Raw genomic sequence first — 19,446 nt, 5'->3', positions numbered from 1 at the left:
CAATACACTGCAGTATAAATAAGTTATGGTCTCCGGAGCCTGTTGCAGAAGTTAATTAAAACCCAATGAAATCAGCCGTTACACATCAAATCTGGGCTGATGTCGTATTTCAGGTTGATGATGTTGTTACACATCAGTAAATCCAAAGAATGTGATGAATTTTGCTATTGGATATTTTGGAAAACTCGTTGATGAGATGGAGAAGTCTTTGAGCTCATTGTAGAGTATCATAACACAGCATAACAGTGGTACAAAGTATGTAATATAAAAATAACAGAATTAACCATGCTTATTTTGGGGGTTATACAAAATATACTGAAAAAAATATTACAATATGTAATATATTATAAAGTATAACAGGATAAAATGTGACCGAATTTGCATGGTTTTTACTGAGAATAGCGAGGAGAAAACAAATCATGTTGACTGATCGCAAACAAGATCCATTGGAGTGTTGTAAGTAGTGAGATGAGATTGTCAAGAGTTGTAATGATATTGGAACAGCAGAAAACAGATTGCTGTTACGGGAGTAGGAAACTTTATGTGACTGCCTGTGACAATGATAGGGTTTGACTAAACAAACACACACTGAGATTGTACAAGTGATAGTGATGGGGACAGTCAATATCCTTCTATAGATACTTGTCAGTGAACAGTTGTCACGTCATGGCAATAAAGCAACAAGGTCTGACTGTCACGACATGGCTGACACATACACAACTAGGTCTGACTGTCACAACATGGCTGATACATACACAACTAGGTCTGACTGTCATGACATGGCTGATACATACATAACTAGGTCTGACTGTCACAACATGGCTGACACATACACAACTAGTTCTGACTGTCACAACATGGCTGATACATTCCCAACTAGGCCTGACTGTCACATCATGGCTGATACAAACACAACGGTCTGACTGTCATGACATGGCTGATACATACACAACTAGGTCTGACTGTCACGACATGGCTGATACATACAGAGGTAGGTCTGACTGTAACATCATGGCTGATACATACAGAACTTGGTCTGACTGTCACATCATGGCTGATACATACAGAACTAGGTCTGACTGTCACATCATGGCTGATACATACAGAGGTAGGTCTGACTGTCACATCATGGCTGATACATACACAACTAGGTGTGACTGTCACATCATGGCTGATACATTCACAACTAGGTCTGACTGTCACATTATGGCTGATACATACACAACTATGTCTGACTGCCACATCATAGCTGATACATACAGAACTAGGTCTGGCTGTCACGTCATGGCTGATACATACAGAACTTGGTCTGACTGTCACATCATGTCTGATACATACAGAACTAGGTCTGGCTGTCACGTCATGGCTGATACATACACAACTATGTCTGACTGCCACATCATAGCTGATACATACAGAACTAGGTCTAACTGTAACATCATCGCTGATACATACACAACTAGGTCTGTCTGTCACATCATGGCTGATACATTCACAACTAGGTCTGACTGTCACATCATGGCTAATACATACACAACTAGGTCTAACTGTCACGACATGGCTGATAGATACACAACTAGGTCTGACTGTCACATCATGGCTAATACATACACAACTAGGTATGACTGTCACGACATGGCTAATACATACACAACTAGGTCTAACTGTCACATCATGGCTGATACATACACAACTAGGTCTAACTGTCACGACATGGCTGATAGATACACAACTAGGTCTGACTGTCACATCATGGCTAAGACATACACAACTAGGTCTGACTGTCACGACATGGCTGATAGATACACAACTAGGGCTGACTGTCACATCATGGATGATACATACAGAACTAGGTCTGACTGTCACATCATGGCTGGTACATACACAACTAGGTCTGACTGTCAAGACATGGCTGATACATACACAACTAGGACTGACTGTCATGACATGGCAATATAGCATCAAGGTCTGACTGTCACGACATGGCTGATACATACAGGACTAGGTCTGACTGTAACATGATGGCTGATACGTACACAACTAGGTCTAGCTGTCACGACATGGCTGATACATACACACCTAGATCTGACTGTCACAACATGGCTGATACATACAGAACTAGGTCTGACTGTCACATCATGCCTAATACATACACAACTAGGTCTGACTGGCACGACATGGCTGATACATACACAACTAGGTGTAACTGTCACGACATGGCTGATAGATACACAACTAGGGCTGACTGTCACATCATGGATGATACATACAGAACTAGGTCTGACTGTCACATCATGCCTAATACATACACAACTAGGTCTGACTGGCACGACATGGCTGATACATACAGGACTAGGTCTGACTGTAACATCATGGCTGATACGTACACAACTAGGTCTGGCTGTCACGACATGGCTGATACATACAGGACTAGGTCTGACTGTAACATCATGGCTGATACATACACAACAAGGTCTGACTGTCACATGTTGGCTGATACATACAGAACTAGGTCTGACTGTCACATCATGGCTGATACATACACAACTAGGTCCGACTGTCACGACATGGCTGATACAAACACAACCAGGTCTGACTGTCACGACATGGCTGATACATACACACCTAGATCTGACTGTCACAACATGGCTGATACATACACAACTAGGTCTGACTGTCACGACATGGCTGATACATACAGAACTGGGTCTAACTGTCACATCATGGCTGATACATACACAACTAGGTCTGACTGTCACATCATGGCTGATACATACAGACCTAGGTCTGACTGTCACATCATGGCTGATACATACAGCACCGTGTCTGTCTTGAACAGTGCCCACGGCAACCAAGCAGAAGCCACTAATTATTTTAGATTATGACATATTTGTAATGAAAAATTACACACATATGAAACTCAGACAAATACAAGTTACACCAAATGTATGAAAAATATCTGATCAACAAAAATAGTCATAAGCGAAAAGGTCTCTGCTAACCAGAAGCCATGGCGGCCATCGTATTTATGGGATGGGGATAATATAGTCTTATTTATCAAGTAGACTTTCCACTTAGTACCATTTACCACCAAGTTTGAACATAGTCTTTATCAACAGAACAAAAGCTATTGCCATGTTTGTCTCCACCAATCAGAAGCAATAGGGAAACTTTCAAACATTATTACCAGCAAAATGAACACTTGTTGGGCCAAAAATCAATGCAATGAAGTTGAGGGTATATCATCTATATTCATCAACAGTGACCTTGATTTGAAGTACTTTTTAAACCCCTGTTGTACATCTAAATATAAAAGTTCTTCATCCTGTAAAATTTCAGTAATTTTGGTCTTTTGGCTTCTGAGGTAGTCTCCAGAAACAAAAGTGTAGGGATAGACCAGTGGACACTGTGATTGCCATTGATGCAGGGCTCTTATAAGGAACTTTATTTTGACTTTGACAAGAGTGTTTTATATTGAAGATTCAACAGCACAAATGTCACAAAATAAATACAGAATGTATCACCAAATTGAGGTACATATATAACACAGAACTGATTGTGCTGCCTTTACAGTTTCAGATGGAGGTTTGTTCTCAAACCAGTAGCAGACATTAAACTTCGATCTGTTCAAAGTACAGAAGATATTTTTTGTTCATTTACACATGAACTTCTTGTCACTGTTAGAATCAATGAAAGATGTGAAAGAAGGCAAATTATCTTCAGCAACAAAAATGTTGAACAAATACTGCAGTCTTTAGAACTTCGTCTTTCTCTGTCTTCTATAATACGTCCACCACCATTGTTTACTTTCCGTTCTCACTTGTAATGTGTTCCCAACACTAAACCATGCAAAAACCACTGTAGTCAATACAGAGTTAACATTGCACACAAGATCAAAAGTATAATTTGTATTTGTGTCACTTATACAGTTTTCACAAGCTTTCTACTGACTTCATAGTTCTATTGTATATTGACTGTTCCTGTGTTCTATTGTCGATTGACTGTTCTCGTATTCTACTGTCCATTGACTGGCACCGTGTTCTACTGTCCATTGACTGTTCCTGTGTTCTATAGTCCATTGACTGGGGTTCTACTGTCCATTGAATGTTTCTGTGTTCTACTGTCCATTGACTTTTCCTGTGTTCTACTGTCCATTTACTGTTCTTGTATCCCGCTGTCCATTGACTGGTATTCTACTGTCCATTGACTGGCACCGTGTTCTACTGTCCATTGACTGTTCCTGTTTAATACTGTCCATGGACTGGCCCCGTGTTCTACTGTCCATTGCCTGTTCCTGTTTAATACTGTCCATTGACAGGCCCCGTGTTCTACTGTCCATTGATTGTTCCTGTTTAATACTGTCCATTGACAGGCCCCGTGTTCTACTGTCCATTGATTGTTCCTGTTTAATACTGTCCATTGACTTGACCCGTGTTCTACTGTCCATTGACTGGCCCTGTGTTCTACTGTCCATTGTTTGGCCCTGTGTTCTACTGTCCATTGACTGGCCCCGTGTTCTACTGTCCATTGATTGTTCCTGTTTAATACTGTCCACTGACTGGCCCCGTGTTCTACTGTCCATTGACTGTTCCTGATTAATACTGTTCAGTGACTGCTCCTGTCTTCTACTGTCCATTGTTTGGCCCTGTGTTCTACTGTCCATTGACTGGCCCCAGTGTTCTACTGTCCATTGTCTGTTCCTGATTAATACTGTCCATTGACTGGCCCTGTGTTCCTGATTAATACTGTCCATTGACTGGCCCTGTATTCTACTGTCCATTGACTGGCACCGTGTTCTACTGTCCATTGACTGTTCCTGATTAATACTGTCCATTGTTTGGCCCTGTGTTCTACTGTCCATTGACTGGCCCCAGTGTTCTACTGTCCATTGACTGTTCCTGATTAATACTGTCCATTGACTGGCCCTGTGTTCTACTGTCCATTGACTGTTCCTGTGTTCTACTGTCCATTGACTGGCCCTGTGTTCTACTGTCCATTGACTGGCCCCGTGTTCTACTGTCCATTGACTGGCCCTGTGTTCTACTGTCCATTGACTGTTCCTGTGTTCTATAGTCCATTGACTGGGGTTCTACTGTCCATTGAATGTTTCTGTGTTCTACTGTCCATTGACTTTTCCTGTGTTCTACTGTCCATTTACTGTTCTCGTATCCCGCTGTCCATTCACTGGTGTTCTACTGTCCATTGAATGTTTCTGTGTTCTACTACCCATTGACTATTCCGGTGTTCTACTGTCAATTATGTGTCCATTTTACTGTTAAATAACTATTAATGTGTTCTTTTATTTGTGGGTTTTAATATACTTAATATCTAAGGGATCCATGTGTGTGCAGAAGGTTGTATAGGTGTTTTACTTCTTATGGGTCTATATTTCCAACAGCTCTTTTTTATGTGATGACAAATCATTTTAATACTTCAAAACAGAAACAGCAATACTCAACCGAAACCATATTACACTCCATTCTAGTCAATGGGGGATGTGCAAACCAAATCAGGCTACCTGCAGGAATCAAACTGAAGGCACTGTAGTCAATGAAATTATGCACTATCGCTGTATAACGTTACCTCTCTGATACACTGAAAAATGTCATTTTTTCCAGTTTAAGAGGAAGGAAATATCGATATATGACTGAACATCCCTGAAACCATGTCGACATTTAACACCCCCACCAATCCAACCGCCAGATCCCGAACATTTCATTTTAAAGAGGATAACACCTCCAAAGCTTATCAAACAGAAAATATGGTATTGTCGCGAAACAAGACACGCAGAAATGTTTAAAAGCTCAAAACCTACCTGCATCACAGTCACAGCACCATACGTCACTGCCGTCCAGTAAACTGACCCAATGAAAATACCGCCAGCAACAAAAGGACACATTTTGTAGATTACTTTGTCAGCAACATCCATGATGTAAACCATCGGACCTGTAACAAGAATTCACAACTTTAACCTTAAAAATGCATGATACAAGAAAGAACAAACCCCAGTATATATATACTGAAGTGGTATACATGTAAACCAAGAACAATAGTTTTTGTGAGCAACAAATAGAAGTCTATCAGCTAACATAAAGGTCAGTCTACTCCTTGCCAAAACAAGAACCATAACAAATTTTGTATTTTATACCATCAGACATTTTTAAACTTATACCATTTAATACTATGCTATAGATAAGTATGACTCCATTATACCTAAACAAATATCTTAATTCTTATTTTCAAATAATATGAAGAATCTAAAGTAACAATTATTTCTGTTCTTTATCAAGAATGGAAATTCTTCTAATCAAAACTTCTACTTTTCTACTTCATTTCACATACACACATACATGAAATTATGTAATTTGTATCTACTGTTCTTAAGTAATTTAAACAGTAACCTAGGCCATGCAGAGCTTAGTTGTCTTTTACTAACAGTGGGGAAAGGCATATTGGCTTCAAACCAAGACATTTTGTTAAGTGGTTACATATTTTCATGATAAATAAATGTAAACCCAAGGGCTTTGTGACCACGAGGAGTATATGAACTTAACATGAACGTTCTGTAACACTTGGTGCCATTATAAAAATGTTACAGCATTTTCCATTTACAATGTCTATGTCAAGCTCATCTTTAACACCACAGAAACTTAAAACATAACTCATAATTTGAAATTCATGTATCAATCTAGGTCACTAAGCTTTAATTTTCTTATTAAAAGTCTGCTAAATAGAGGTTACACAACGAGTGGTTGTTGAATATGGTGTTTATTTCACTGAAGTTAGTTAATTCTCAAAAGTTCCAAAAGAGACGAGCTTTAGCGAGTGTCTTTCTGTAACTTTTGAAAATTAACTAACGAGAGTGAAATAAATACCATACTCCACAACCACAAGTCGTGTGATCTGTTTCTACCACAATCTCATGAACATATACACACATGTGTTTGTTAACAAGGCTGGCATAGTGATATGACCCATATGTAAAAAGTCACTTATTAATATTCAAAAATGATTTTTTTTTTTACAAATTTAATTATTGTCAGAATTAATGTTTCGGCAACAACTTAGTGAAAAAATAAAATAGATAAATGACTTTAAATATTGAGAGTAGCAGTATTGCATTAATTTATATAAATTAACCACGGACTATATGCGCATAAGCATATCGTACTAAGTATGCCTCCCGCCAAGTGATGAACCGTTGTAGGCCTAGACGAACTTATCGCTGTCAATATCCAAAACCATAGGCCTACGTTTCTTCGTGACAGTTCTATGGTTAATGTTTATAATGAAAGTTCAGCCATAGTCAGACCGTCTAAATAGCGATAACGGGACGTTGGGAGAACGAAATATTTCCCGACACTGTGACAGATCTTGTTTTGGTTTCACGACCTGGACACTCGACGGTGTGACGTCGAAACGATATCGAGCGTCAGTAGCAATTTTGCCTGAAACTAGTGGTCAAATCTTTAAGTATCATCTTTTAATATTGCCTTAATAACCCCCCTTTCCGCATAACCTCACAAAGTCACCAACATTTGTCGGATGTTGACAGCCGACGACGTAAACAAAACAGCAGGTGGCAAAAAGCATGTGGAAAAAGTCTTCCCAGTCAAAGTTCATCTTCTCGACCAATTAAAACTCTTGAAGGTCATATACTACGTGTGGTATATAACTCATATTTATCTAACAGTCTGCGTGTTTATACAATGATCTGAGAGTGAAATAACACAGCATATTGTGGTAGAATACAGTATATTGTATCACGAGGGAACTATGCTAGGATTTTAGCAGTGTCTCATGGACACCTATAAATTTAGCTCTTAATATCCTAGATATAAAAATAACTTTAGATACCCAGTAATATGTCTTTTTGTAGCATTCAGTTGGGTTGCGAAAGAGATTGACCTGTAATAATGCATGTGAACTTTTTTCAAATTCAATTTATCCAAATAACGTATCTGAACTCTGATGTTGAATTGTAGTCTTGACATTTGACTGATCAGAAGGTTGAATTTTAGAGTGAACGCACCATCATTTTGGGGGCTTGTCGAACCAAAAATGAATTTCCATTTCATATGAGATTTATGAAATGAGTCTAGAATCATGTTCCATTTTTTGTGAGGCTCTGATAAAGAAATACGAAAATTTTGGGACAGGTTTCATCTAGTGATGGGCAATTTGTTTAAAATCATTATTGATGATCTGTTTTTTATAGGAAGTAGTACACAAATAGATGATCAACTGTTTGTAATTCTATGGGACTGAATACCAAAATACAAAAATCAAAGTTGTTTACTATACATTAAGTTTTCTTCTTTTATAAGCAACTTTTACACAGTTTTAAGGTTGTTCATCAATCATATAATAAAACTTATTTTTGTGGAATCAATATTTTCGAAATCGAATATTTACACATTACTAATCTGGTCAGTAAGAAACTTTCTCAAAGAGGTAAGACAAAATGCATAGAAAATGCTTCCTGACATTGATCGCAAGATTGCTTTAAAATTTGTTGCAGTCATACAAATTTGAGTGTACCAAGATATAATACCAATATTATGAATACCTGCATTTAACATAAATGCATATTTTATTTTTGAATTATTTTTTCCAGTTTCCAACATGCAGGCAGTCAGATTCCCAAAGTAGTACATAAAGATGAGAGGGAGAAATAGATAGAGGAGCTTCTAGATGAGTTCATGCTTCCAGTATGCATTAATGATGAAAGATGCAAAGTTTTCTACAATTAACTGAAACCACCTGTATGTACAGGGAAATTAGTATTTTGAAAAGAGAGAATGTAATAAAACAAAAAGTGTGGAAAGATTTGTTGCATTTTTTTTTTTTAAAGTCCTAAATCATACCAGAAGACGACATATGTTGTGCCGTGATGGCGCGAAAATTTGTGATTTTTTTTGTCACGCGTTATAATACCCCCCACAGAATTTTCAAATGGGGGTCATGACTCCCATTGGGAGATTCAGGGGTTAGCAGGTATGGTTACTTACCTATGTTTGTTAAAATCCTAAATGCCTTAAAAGGAACTTTGTTTACATATATTTGTGTGGTCTATACTTTGTGTGGTTCAAATTTCCTCAGGATCATATTTCATGGTTTCTCTAAAATCAGTAGAAATCAGATGTGAAAAGGGAAGTTTGAACAACCTTCTTGCATGTGGTGAGAGCTTTCAACTCTCTGGAAGCAGATGGCAAAATGGCTGCTTCCTCTCTGAAGTACTGCCAGTACAAGATTTCAGAAAGCATAAAAAAATCCCATTTTTTTTAGATGAAAAATGAAGCTGTGTCATTGCTGAACTTTACTGATTAGTTGCATTTTCAATCTTGGCATTGATTGATTAGGGTTTGTTTTTTTAAAAAGGAAGTTGCATTCCTGAACTCTACCGATTAGTTATATTTTCAATCTTGGCATTGATTAATTAGTATATTTTATTTTTCAACTATTTTTTCTTATTATTTTCAACTATCGGCCCATCACTATCTGACAGTAACAGGATTTTGCAATAGCATTTAAATGATTTCCCAGTTAAAAGTTTTGCAAGAAATTTTATATATTGAATGAAAAAAATTGCATTCTCTACATCTGAAAGCGAGATGAAATATTCCTCTTGGAAATTCATAATGATCCACATTTTTTTTAATATTTTTTTTTCAAATTATTCAATACACATTTGCATTCATATCAGCATGAATGTTAAATACTCTGTTCAATATGGATATTTACATTTCAATTTATAGCTACCCGGTATTGGTAATCCGAATTGTGTCTGTATCATCAGCACACACAATATTCTGGGAATATCACCAAAATGTTTACTTCTCACGATGATGTTATGAGATGCGAAATTAGCATAAACAAGAGGCCCATGGGCCTTAACGGTCACCCGAGTCCTACAGTATTTATTTTTGTTGTTGAAATATGTACCAATTTGAGTAAAAAATTGTTAAGTATAACGTTAACGTTAAGTTTGTCAGGACCATGAGCTGATAATTCCTAGACCGATTTTCAGTTAGATTGGCCTATTAGAACTTTGAAATAGGTATTTTCAAAATAACGGCCATAGCAGCCAAATTGTGTTTCTGATCGACCTGAAAATTAACAAAACTTTGTCAGGACCATGAGTCGATCATTCCTACCAGGTTTCAGTACAATCGACCCAGCAGAACTTGACTTTAAGTTTGAAATAGTTTTTCAAAATGGCGGCCGTGGCGGCCATATTGGATTTCTGATCAACCCTAAAAATAACAACACTTGGTCAGGGAGATGTCAGTAACCTTCCCATGAAATATTAATGAAATCCCTTGGTCAGTATTTCAGCTTAAGTTGAAAATGTAAAATGTTACAAAGCTCAGGTGACCTAAACAGAACAATGATTTCTATGTGTTCATTGTATAATGAAATGCATTTCACCTGGTAATGTTCACAAAATGGGTGCAGAGCAGATGTAAATAAAGGAGTATGTATTGTGTAAATAAGTAAACATATACTGATGCAATCCAGACAATGTTGTCTTCATTTTTTATTTTTTTGTTTACTGATGACTACAGTAAGACTGGTGATTACTTTTAGGTATACGCTATCTTGATCCCCAACCAAGATTTGGAACTTGTATTACTAATAAACAAAGATTCATAAATTATATAACAGTCCTTACCCACTTTAGGGAATATAATGACATATTCTGTGTTGCATTGTGGACAAGCCACCTTGGCGGTGCTGTTGCCTTTCTGTTTCTCGTCTATCCATCGCTGTAGACAGTTCTGATGGACCCATTTCGTTGTTCCTCGACAACGACAAGGCTGGACCCAGGTGGCATCCCTGTCATCCTCCTCTGTAGCAAAACACACCCAACAGGACTTCCTACAACAACCAACCAAATGTGTCCTCAAATAACATAAACACATTCTGTTTTATTAACAATATACTAAAATGTATGCTACAGTGGAAGGATGTGGACTGATTGCCCATCAAATCAACTTTTGACAGATCATCTCATTAAACAAATTCAAATATAAATGTTAGTGTAAATTATTTACAACTTGTTTTAACCATGTATTGATACAACATTTTATATGTATTAAATATTAGTTTCAATTCAAATTTTGCAGAAACAAAACAATATATCATGTTTCTGTCACTGGGAAAGTTCCACTTTGTCAAATATTCATTTCTTACTATGAAAATCTTTATTAAGTTCACCCTCCATGTGTACTTATCATATAATGTATTCTAATAATCACTCGAATGATAAATTCACCCTCATTAAGGTGGGAAAACAAGGCAAAAGTTGAAGTGTGATAATATTTCCTAGTGTATAGTAATTTCTAGTACTATATGCAGATCAACTGCCAATATATGTATATATGCCAGTCCATGTTATCCCCTGTCCATCTTTATCATTCACTAATCTAGGTCACACAGCCATTAGTTCCACTTTTACCTGTATAAAAATAGTACTTTTAAAACAAGAGGCTCAGAGGGCCTGTATCGCTCACCTGGATACCTAAGCAATCATGGCAAACTATTCTCCAAATGAGATCAAGGGAATATGCCAGACCCCAAGGCCAATCCTTGTAGCGAAGCTATATTAGATTTTTCATGCCCAGCAATTTTATGTATGGTTATGAGGTGGGGATCACAACTGTTTCCAAGCTTTGACTAAGAAGCTAGGTCCCTAGGGGTTCAGTCAGACCCCAGGGTCTATTCTGATGTCATGACTGCATTTGTCTCTTTTTGCCAAGCATTTGTATATATAGTTTTGGGGTGGGGATCTCAACCGTTTCAAATTTATGACCCAGGGGCCAAGTCAACAAGGGTGGGACAGACCCTGGGATCAATTCTAATATCATGACTGCAATCGTCTCTTTATGCCCAACAATTGTATATATAGTTTTGGGGTGGGGATATTAACCATTTCAAAAATTATGACCCAGGGGTTAAGTCTCCAAGGGTGGGGCAGTCCCCAAGGCCAACCTGGAAGCATATGTGCAATCATCTATTTATACTCAGCAATTATATATATACGGTTATAGGGTGGGCCTCTCAACTGTTTCCAAGCTGTGACTAAGAAACTAGGTCCCTAGGGGGTCAGTCAGACCCCAGGGTCTATTCTGATGTCATGATTGCATTCGTCTCTTTATGCCCAGCATTTGTATATATAGTTTTGGGGTGGGGATCTCAACCGTTTTAAAGTTATGGCCCAGGGACTATGTCTCCAAGGGTGGGGCCAGACCCTAGGGACATCCTGGAAGCAAATGTGCATTCTTCTCTTTATACTCAGCAATTGTATATATGGTTATATGGTGGGGATCTCAACCATTTCCAAGTAATAAATTTTATTGGCCCCACCCCTTAGCCCGGGGGTCAGCCCCACCATTTGTACAATTTTGAATCCCTGCCTCCCATGAATACTTCCAACCAAATATGATCAATATCCATTGCATAGTTCTACAGACGACGTTTGTAGCAATATAGCCAAATTACCCCCTTTTGGCCCCGCCCAGTAGCCCCCTGGGGAATCAGCCTCACCATTTGTACAATTTTTAATCACTACCACCTAGAGATGCTTCCAGTCAAATATGGTTGATATCCTGTTCTTAGTTCCATAGAAAAAGTCGCTTAAAGCAGTATAGCCAAATACCCTTTTTGGCCCTGCCCCTCAGCCCCCTGGGGGGTCAGCCACACCATTTGTACAATTTTAAATCCCTGCCTCCCATGAATACTTCCAACCAAATTTGATCAATATCCATTGCATAGTTCTACAGAAGTCGTTTGTAGCAATATAGCCAAATTGCCCCCTTTTGGCCCCGCCCCTTAGCCCCCTGGGGAGTCAACCCCACCATTTGTACAATTTTTAATCACTACCGCCTAGGGATGCTTCCAGTCAAATATGGTTGATATCCTGTTCTTAGTTCCATAGAAAAAGTCGCTTAAAGCAGTATAGCCAAATACCCTTTTTGGCCCTGCCCCTCAGCCCCCTGGGGGGTCAGCCACACCATTTGTACAATTTTAAATCCCTGCCTCCAAGGAATGCTTTTGATCAAATATAATTGATATCCATTGATTTGACTTTTGTTGGTTCACATGGCCACAACCACCTTGATCTGAGGCTATATATGACGCAAGTATATAAAATTTATTTATGACAGTGTGTCATATTGTAGCATTCCGTTTGATTAAACTATTAACTATGTTTGTGAAGGCATCAGCCTTAATGACTTATTGTAGATGTATCAGGAGGAAAAATGCATGGCCAGACCAGGAGTTAAACCTACAACCTCAGAACTTCAGTCTTATGATGAAAAATGTGATATGAACCTAAAAAAAGATATATTGTGAACTGGAGATGAAAAATGCAAGGTCTGACTGGGATTCGAACCTTGGACTTCTAACCAATTGAGCTTCCTGGTTGCAAGCGACTGACCCAGTCCATTTCAATTACACCAATAAAACCATACATAATTTTGACCGGCTAACAACCCAGTCCTGTTCCACTACATTCTCCTCTCTCCTGTTTTTAGTCTTCTCCTCCAAAAGACAACACTATTTACAACCCAGGTTCAGGTATCCCCTTACCAAGCATACACCCTGCACCCAAGGGCTAGTTATACGTCCCACTGTAACAGGAGAGAGTAAATCCGGGACCTACAACCTCTAGGTGGACCGTACACTCTAACCAATGGAACTTCCTGGCTGCCATCAATTGCCCAGTCCAGTTCCAAAACATTGATAAAACTTAATTTGCTACATATCATTTTGATTAGGCCAAATACAAATATACCTGTGTTTCCTGTTTCCTGACCGATCCTATTTTTTCATGCCAACCCTAATACATTTTATTAGTTTTTTATTATGTTACACTGGTGACCATCAGTGGATTTTGGATTACTAAAAACAAGTGTCAAGCAGTAGGGAAAACACATATTTTTAACATTCACGGATGTAATCAGGAGATTTTCTTCATCAAAAAACAAAAAAAAAAGTGTTTTTCCTACCTACCTACCCTATTTTTTTGGAGCCGAAACAGGAAACACACATATATAATTATTTTTATTTGGCCTTACTTAAGTTAAAGTTCCATATATATCCAAATCATATACCTGAACTTCCAATCTTTAATCAGGTTGGGCACAACGGCGCATATGGGTAATAATCCTGCATTTGGGTAACAGTTACTCATTTCAAAAACAATTTTATTAGTGAAATTGGGAATAAAGTGAAATAAAAACACACAAAGTTCTTTTAAACACCTGGAGCAAAAAAAGGTGTTTTTCTTTCAACTGAATCCAATAATAACAAAATGAAGTACCTCTGTGCACAAAAATTTATCAATTCTGATGTCTAACTTTTTGTGAAATCACTGACTTTGTCCTGCATTGACTTCAGTGTGTAGATATGGGACCATTCAGTGCAATGGAGGTGATACAATTTGTCATGTTCACAAAAATTGAGACAACTGAATAAACATATTTTTATACACAATTGTACCTTTTATTTGATTATGTTTAAAGAATGATGCCCTTTTTGTTTATTATGTGTAAAAGAATTTTGAGTGTTTTTATTTAACTTATTCCCCGGCCCATTTCAGTAATGAAATTGTTACTCAAATGGGTAACTGTTCCCCAAATGCAGGGGGTATTACCCATATGTGCCGTTGTGCCCAACCTGTTAAAAAGTCTTTTAATATGACTTTTCATGGGATAAGAATTGATAGTAACCATGCAATATTTAAGGGGGTTTGTTGACCCTTACTTGGAAAAGAAACCATTTGATCATGACTCACACATTAATAATTTGAAAGTGAAAGTACAAAATCCAGAACTTCTATACAACTTAATCATCGTGTCTCCTGTATCATATGCTTTCATCATTATCAACAAGTTAGCTGAAATGACAAATGTTAAATTTTATAATACACGGAGATGATTAATATGGCAGTAAATTGTATGACCCTGCCGAGCCTGCCGACAACCATTTCGTCATGATTACCTATCCTCCTCCGCCATTCTCGATCGAGTCAAATGTCAACAGTAGCTAGGTTGTCCAAATTCTCTGAAAACAATTATTTCATTTTAAAAATATAAGTTGACTCAGTGTATGTATCTGTTATAATCAGTTATGTATCGAAACATCAGGAGAGAAAGTGTTCATTTTGGGGACGTCAACTCGTAGGCCTCAAATGTCATTTGACAGGATGAGGATCTTCTTCAATACTGTTATTCTTCAGCTGCACCTGACGTCGACAATCACATCAAGACTTATAAAACTGTATCTGGTAGCTATATCGACTCTGAAAATAAGTCTTTATGATAGATGTGTCCGTATCGAATTGACATAATTCACATATTCTTGATCATTCTTTCCAACATAAACCGGAAGTGTGCCTCGGTGTGAGTTTGGGGTGTGTATTATTATCGTTATGGTCTGACGAGGGAGAAGCTAGTTCTTATCTTTTATCGAGTACAAGTGAAATATTAAGTAAACGAAAAAAGCAAAGACTGCATCAAACCACGGAATTAGAATAATGTTATCTAAGTCCGTGATCAAACGTAATAAATCAAAATATATGCAATTGCTCTACAAAATAGTTTATTTGCTGTAGTACTATATATTTTTCCCCATTTTATCCTTTCGCTGCAGTAGTAAGTCCAAATATTTTTTACTCGCAAAATTATTGAAGGTTGAGTTCCATCATAAAATACCTAAAGTGGAAAAATCTGTCATTTCGGACCCTAATGTAAGTAAGCTAACAGTATTACGAAGGCAAGCCTTATTCTAGTAAGCTAACTTCTCTATAAGCATATATTAGTATTTATTACACACTAGCAGAAGGACAGGTATAATATACTGTAAATCACTTCATTTTCGCGAAAGACTAATTTCTTTATTCGCACAAAAACAGTACGTGCGAAAAAACGTGACTTACACAATTTCAATTTTTTTATAATTCAAATTTTATATTACTGGAAGTATGAATATGCCTTTTTACAATAAAATGTTATTTTATTTCTTTTCTTATATGTTCTGATTGCCTACTTTCAGGAAGTAGGCAATCTGAACATTTCAGAGAACAAATAAAATAAGTTTTATTGCAAATAGTTACTCCCTTGTAATTATCAATATCTGGTAGATATGTATTCAGTGAATGCATGTGTGTGTCATTTCGTAGCAGACATTTTTTGATCTTGCTATTAAAAGATTTTTGTAATGTTTAAAAAAACAAACTTTAAAAGCGTTCGTTTTATTTCGATAAAAAAAAACAATTAGATGCTTTGCTATATATAAATCTATTTCAATTCAACATAATTGGTTTAACATTGTCATCGTGTTTATAGGTATTTAAACGAAAGTAATGTGGGGAGTGTTAACATACGTTTACTACTGGTAAAACACAGCAGTACTTAATATCCAATGTTTGAAAAAAACACGCAGCATGATCTACATGTATAAGGTCACATGACTACTGTAATCACAGATGATTGGACACATGATAGACATATCGACTGATACTTTATTTGTGTTTTAGTAACGTTTCGTATTAACAATATCAAGTCACTCCCTGATAATATAATTTACGAGCAGTAGACAACAATCGTATATAAATATTACATAATTGTGAAATGTGATGCAATCTAAGATGAGAAATAATGATGATTTGTAGATTACAACAACAGTGGTCCTTGACTGACGTATGACTAATAGCGACATAATAGCACTTCATAACTTTTACACACAAAATACAAATACGTGATATTTAATGTATATTTATCAACGACATAGACGACTTGGCAAACTACGTAATAGGACAATGTGTCATCGTACTAGATGTTATAAGGATCCCAGTCCCAGTGGGTTTTTGGTTTTTCGTATATACATTAACCATCCTTTAATTTCGTTTTGGATATAACTGTAGCACAATTGGTCCAGGACACTTCCGTCTACCAGGTATAGCCCAGTCATTTAGATAGACAGTATAACAATCTAAAGTCTAATCCCTGTCTAGGCCCGCTAAACCAGGCAGCCCAGTCATTTAGATAGACAGTATAACAATCTAAAGGCGAATCCCAGTCTAGGCCCGCTAACCAGGTAGCCCAGTCGTTTAAATAGACCGTATAACAATCTAAAGTCTAATCCCAGTCTAGTACCGCTGACAAGGTAGCCCAGTCATTTAGATAGACAGTATAACAATCTAAATTCTAATCCCAGTCTAGGCCCGCTAACCAGGTAACCCAGTCGGTTAAATAGACCGTATAACAATCTAAAGTCTAACCCCAGTCTAGGCCCGCTGAATAGGTAGCCCAGTCGGTTAGATAGACAGTTTAAAAAATCTTACGTCTAATCCCAGTCTTGGCCCGCTAACCAGGTAACCCAGTCAGTTAAATAGACCGTATAACAATCTAAAGTCTAATCCCAGTATAGGACCGCTGACAAGGTAGCCCAGTCATTTAGATAGACAGTATAACAATCTAAAAGTCTAATCCCAGTCTAGGCCCGCTGACCAGGTAACCCAGTCGGTTAAATAGACAGTACAACAATCTAAAGGCTAATCCCAGTCTAGGCCCGCTGACCAGGTAGCCCAGTCATTTAGATAGACAGTATAACAATCTAAAGTCTAATCCCTGTCTAGGCCCGCTTAACCAGGCAGCCCAGTCATTTAGATAGACAGTATAACAATCTAAAAGTCTAATCCCAGTCTAGGCCCGCTGACCAGGCAGCCCAGTCATTTAGATAGACAGTATAACAATCTAAAAGTCTAATCCCAGTCTAGGCCCGCTAACCAGGTAACCCAGTCGGTTAAATAGACCGTATAACAATCTAAAGTCTAATCCCAGTCTAGTACCGCTGACAAGGTAGCCCAGTCATTTAGATAGACAGTATAACAATCTAAAGTCTAATCCCAGTATAGGACCGCTGACAAGGTAGCCCAGTCATTTAGATAGACAGTATAACAATCTAAATTCTAATCCCAGTCTAGGCCCGCTAACCAGGTAACCCAGTCGGTTAAATAGACCGTATAACAATCTAAAGTCTAACCCCAGTCTAGGCCCGCTGAATAGGTAGCCCAGTCGGCTAGATAGACAGTTTAAAAAATCTTAAGTCTAATCCCAGTATTGGCCCGCTAACCAGGTAACCCAGTCCGTTAAATAGACCGTATAACAATCTAAAGTCTAATCCCAGTATAGGACCGCTGACAAGGTAGCCCAGTCATTTAGATAGACAGTATAACAATCTAAAGTCTAATCCCTGTCTAGGCCCGCTGACCAGGCAGCCCAGTCATTTAGATAGACAGTATAACAATCTAAAGTCTAATCCCTGTCTAGGCCCGCTAAACCGGGCAGCCCAGTCATTTAGATAGACAGTATAACAATCTAAAGTCTAATCCCAGTCTAGGCCCGCTGCCCAGGTAGCCCAGTCATTTAGATAGACAGTATAACAATCTAAAGTCTAATCCCAGTCTAGGCCCGCTGAATAGGTAGCCCAGTCGGTTAGATAGACAGTTTAAAAAATCTTAAGTCTAATCCCAGTCTTGGCCCGCTAACCAGGTAACCCAGTCCGTTAAATAGACCGTATAACAATCTAAAGTCTAATCCCAGTCTAGGACCGCTGACAAGGTAGCCCAGTCATTTAGATAGACAGTATAACAATCTAAAGTCTAATCGCAGTCTAGGCCCGCTGACCAGGTAGCCCAGGCGGTTAGATAGACCGTATAACAATCTAAAGGCTAATCCCAGTCTAGGCCCGCTGACAAGGTAGCCCAGTCATTTAGATAGACAGTATAACAATCTAAAGTCTAATCTCAGTCTAGGCCCGCTAACCAGGTAACCCAGTCAATTAGATAGACAGTATAACAATCTTAAGTCTAATCCCAGTCTAGGCCCGTTGACCAGGCAGCCCAGTCATTTAGATAGACAGTAAAACAATCTAAAGTCTAATCCCAGCCTAGGCCCGCTGACCAGGTAGCCCAGGCGGTTAGATAGACCGTATAACAATCTAAAGTCTAATCCCAGTCTAGGCCCGCTGACCAGGTAGCCCAGTCGGTTAGATAGACCGTATAACAATCTAAAGTCTAATCCCAGTCTAGGCCCGCTGACTAGGTATCTCAGTCATTTAGATAGACAGTATAACAATCTAAAGTCTAATCTCAGTCTAGGCCCGCTAACCAGGTAACCCAGTCAATTAGATAGACAGTATAACAATCTAAAGTCTAATCTCAGTATAGGCCCGCTGACCAGGTAGCAAAGTCATTTAGATAGACAGTATAACAATCTTAAGTCTAATCCCAGTCTAGGCCCGCTGAGCTCAGAACACTGTAATTGATGTTTATTTCACCTTTGTTATTTTATATAACATCCCTGAAAGGTAAGGGTGTCTTATCAGAATTTAACTATCAAAGCCATAGTCATACCGGGAACCCCCCCTCCCCCC

At 38.1% G+C, this 19,446-nt stretch overlaps 1 protein-coding gene across 1 annotated transcript in view; it reads right to left on the bottom strand.

The window, feature by feature from the left end:
- The window catches only part of LOC110466475 (E3 ubiquitin-protein ligase MARCH5-like), a 123,531-nt gene extending 108,122 nt beyond the window's left edge, over positions 1–15,409 (bottom strand). The window contains exons 1-3 of the mRNA XM_021522985.1: positions 15,010–15,409; positions 10,676–10,881; positions 5,816–5,946 (exon numbers count right to left, since the gene is read on the bottom strand). Of these exons, the coding sequence (XP_021378660.1) occupies positions 5,816–5,946; positions 10,676–10,881; positions 15,010–15,026 (354 nt within the window). The 5' untranslated portion in view covers positions 15,027–15,409. The remainder of the gene's footprint in view (positions 1–5,815; positions 5,947–10,675; positions 10,882–15,009) is intronic.
- Positions 15,410–19,446: the final 4,037 nt, after the last annotated feature.

The sequence above is a fragment of the Mizuhopecten yessoensis genome, unplaced genomic scaffold (assembly GCF_002113885.1).
Source record: "Mizuhopecten yessoensis strain PY_sf001 unplaced genomic scaffold, ASM211388v2 scaffold11133, whole genome shotgun sequence".
In the NCBI taxonomy this organism is placed as follows: domain Eukaryota; kingdom Metazoa; phylum Mollusca; class Bivalvia; order Pectinida; family Pectinidae; genus Mizuhopecten; species Mizuhopecten yessoensis.
Note: the sequence above shows the minus strand (reverse complement) of the source record. Positions and strands in the feature narration are given on the sequence as shown.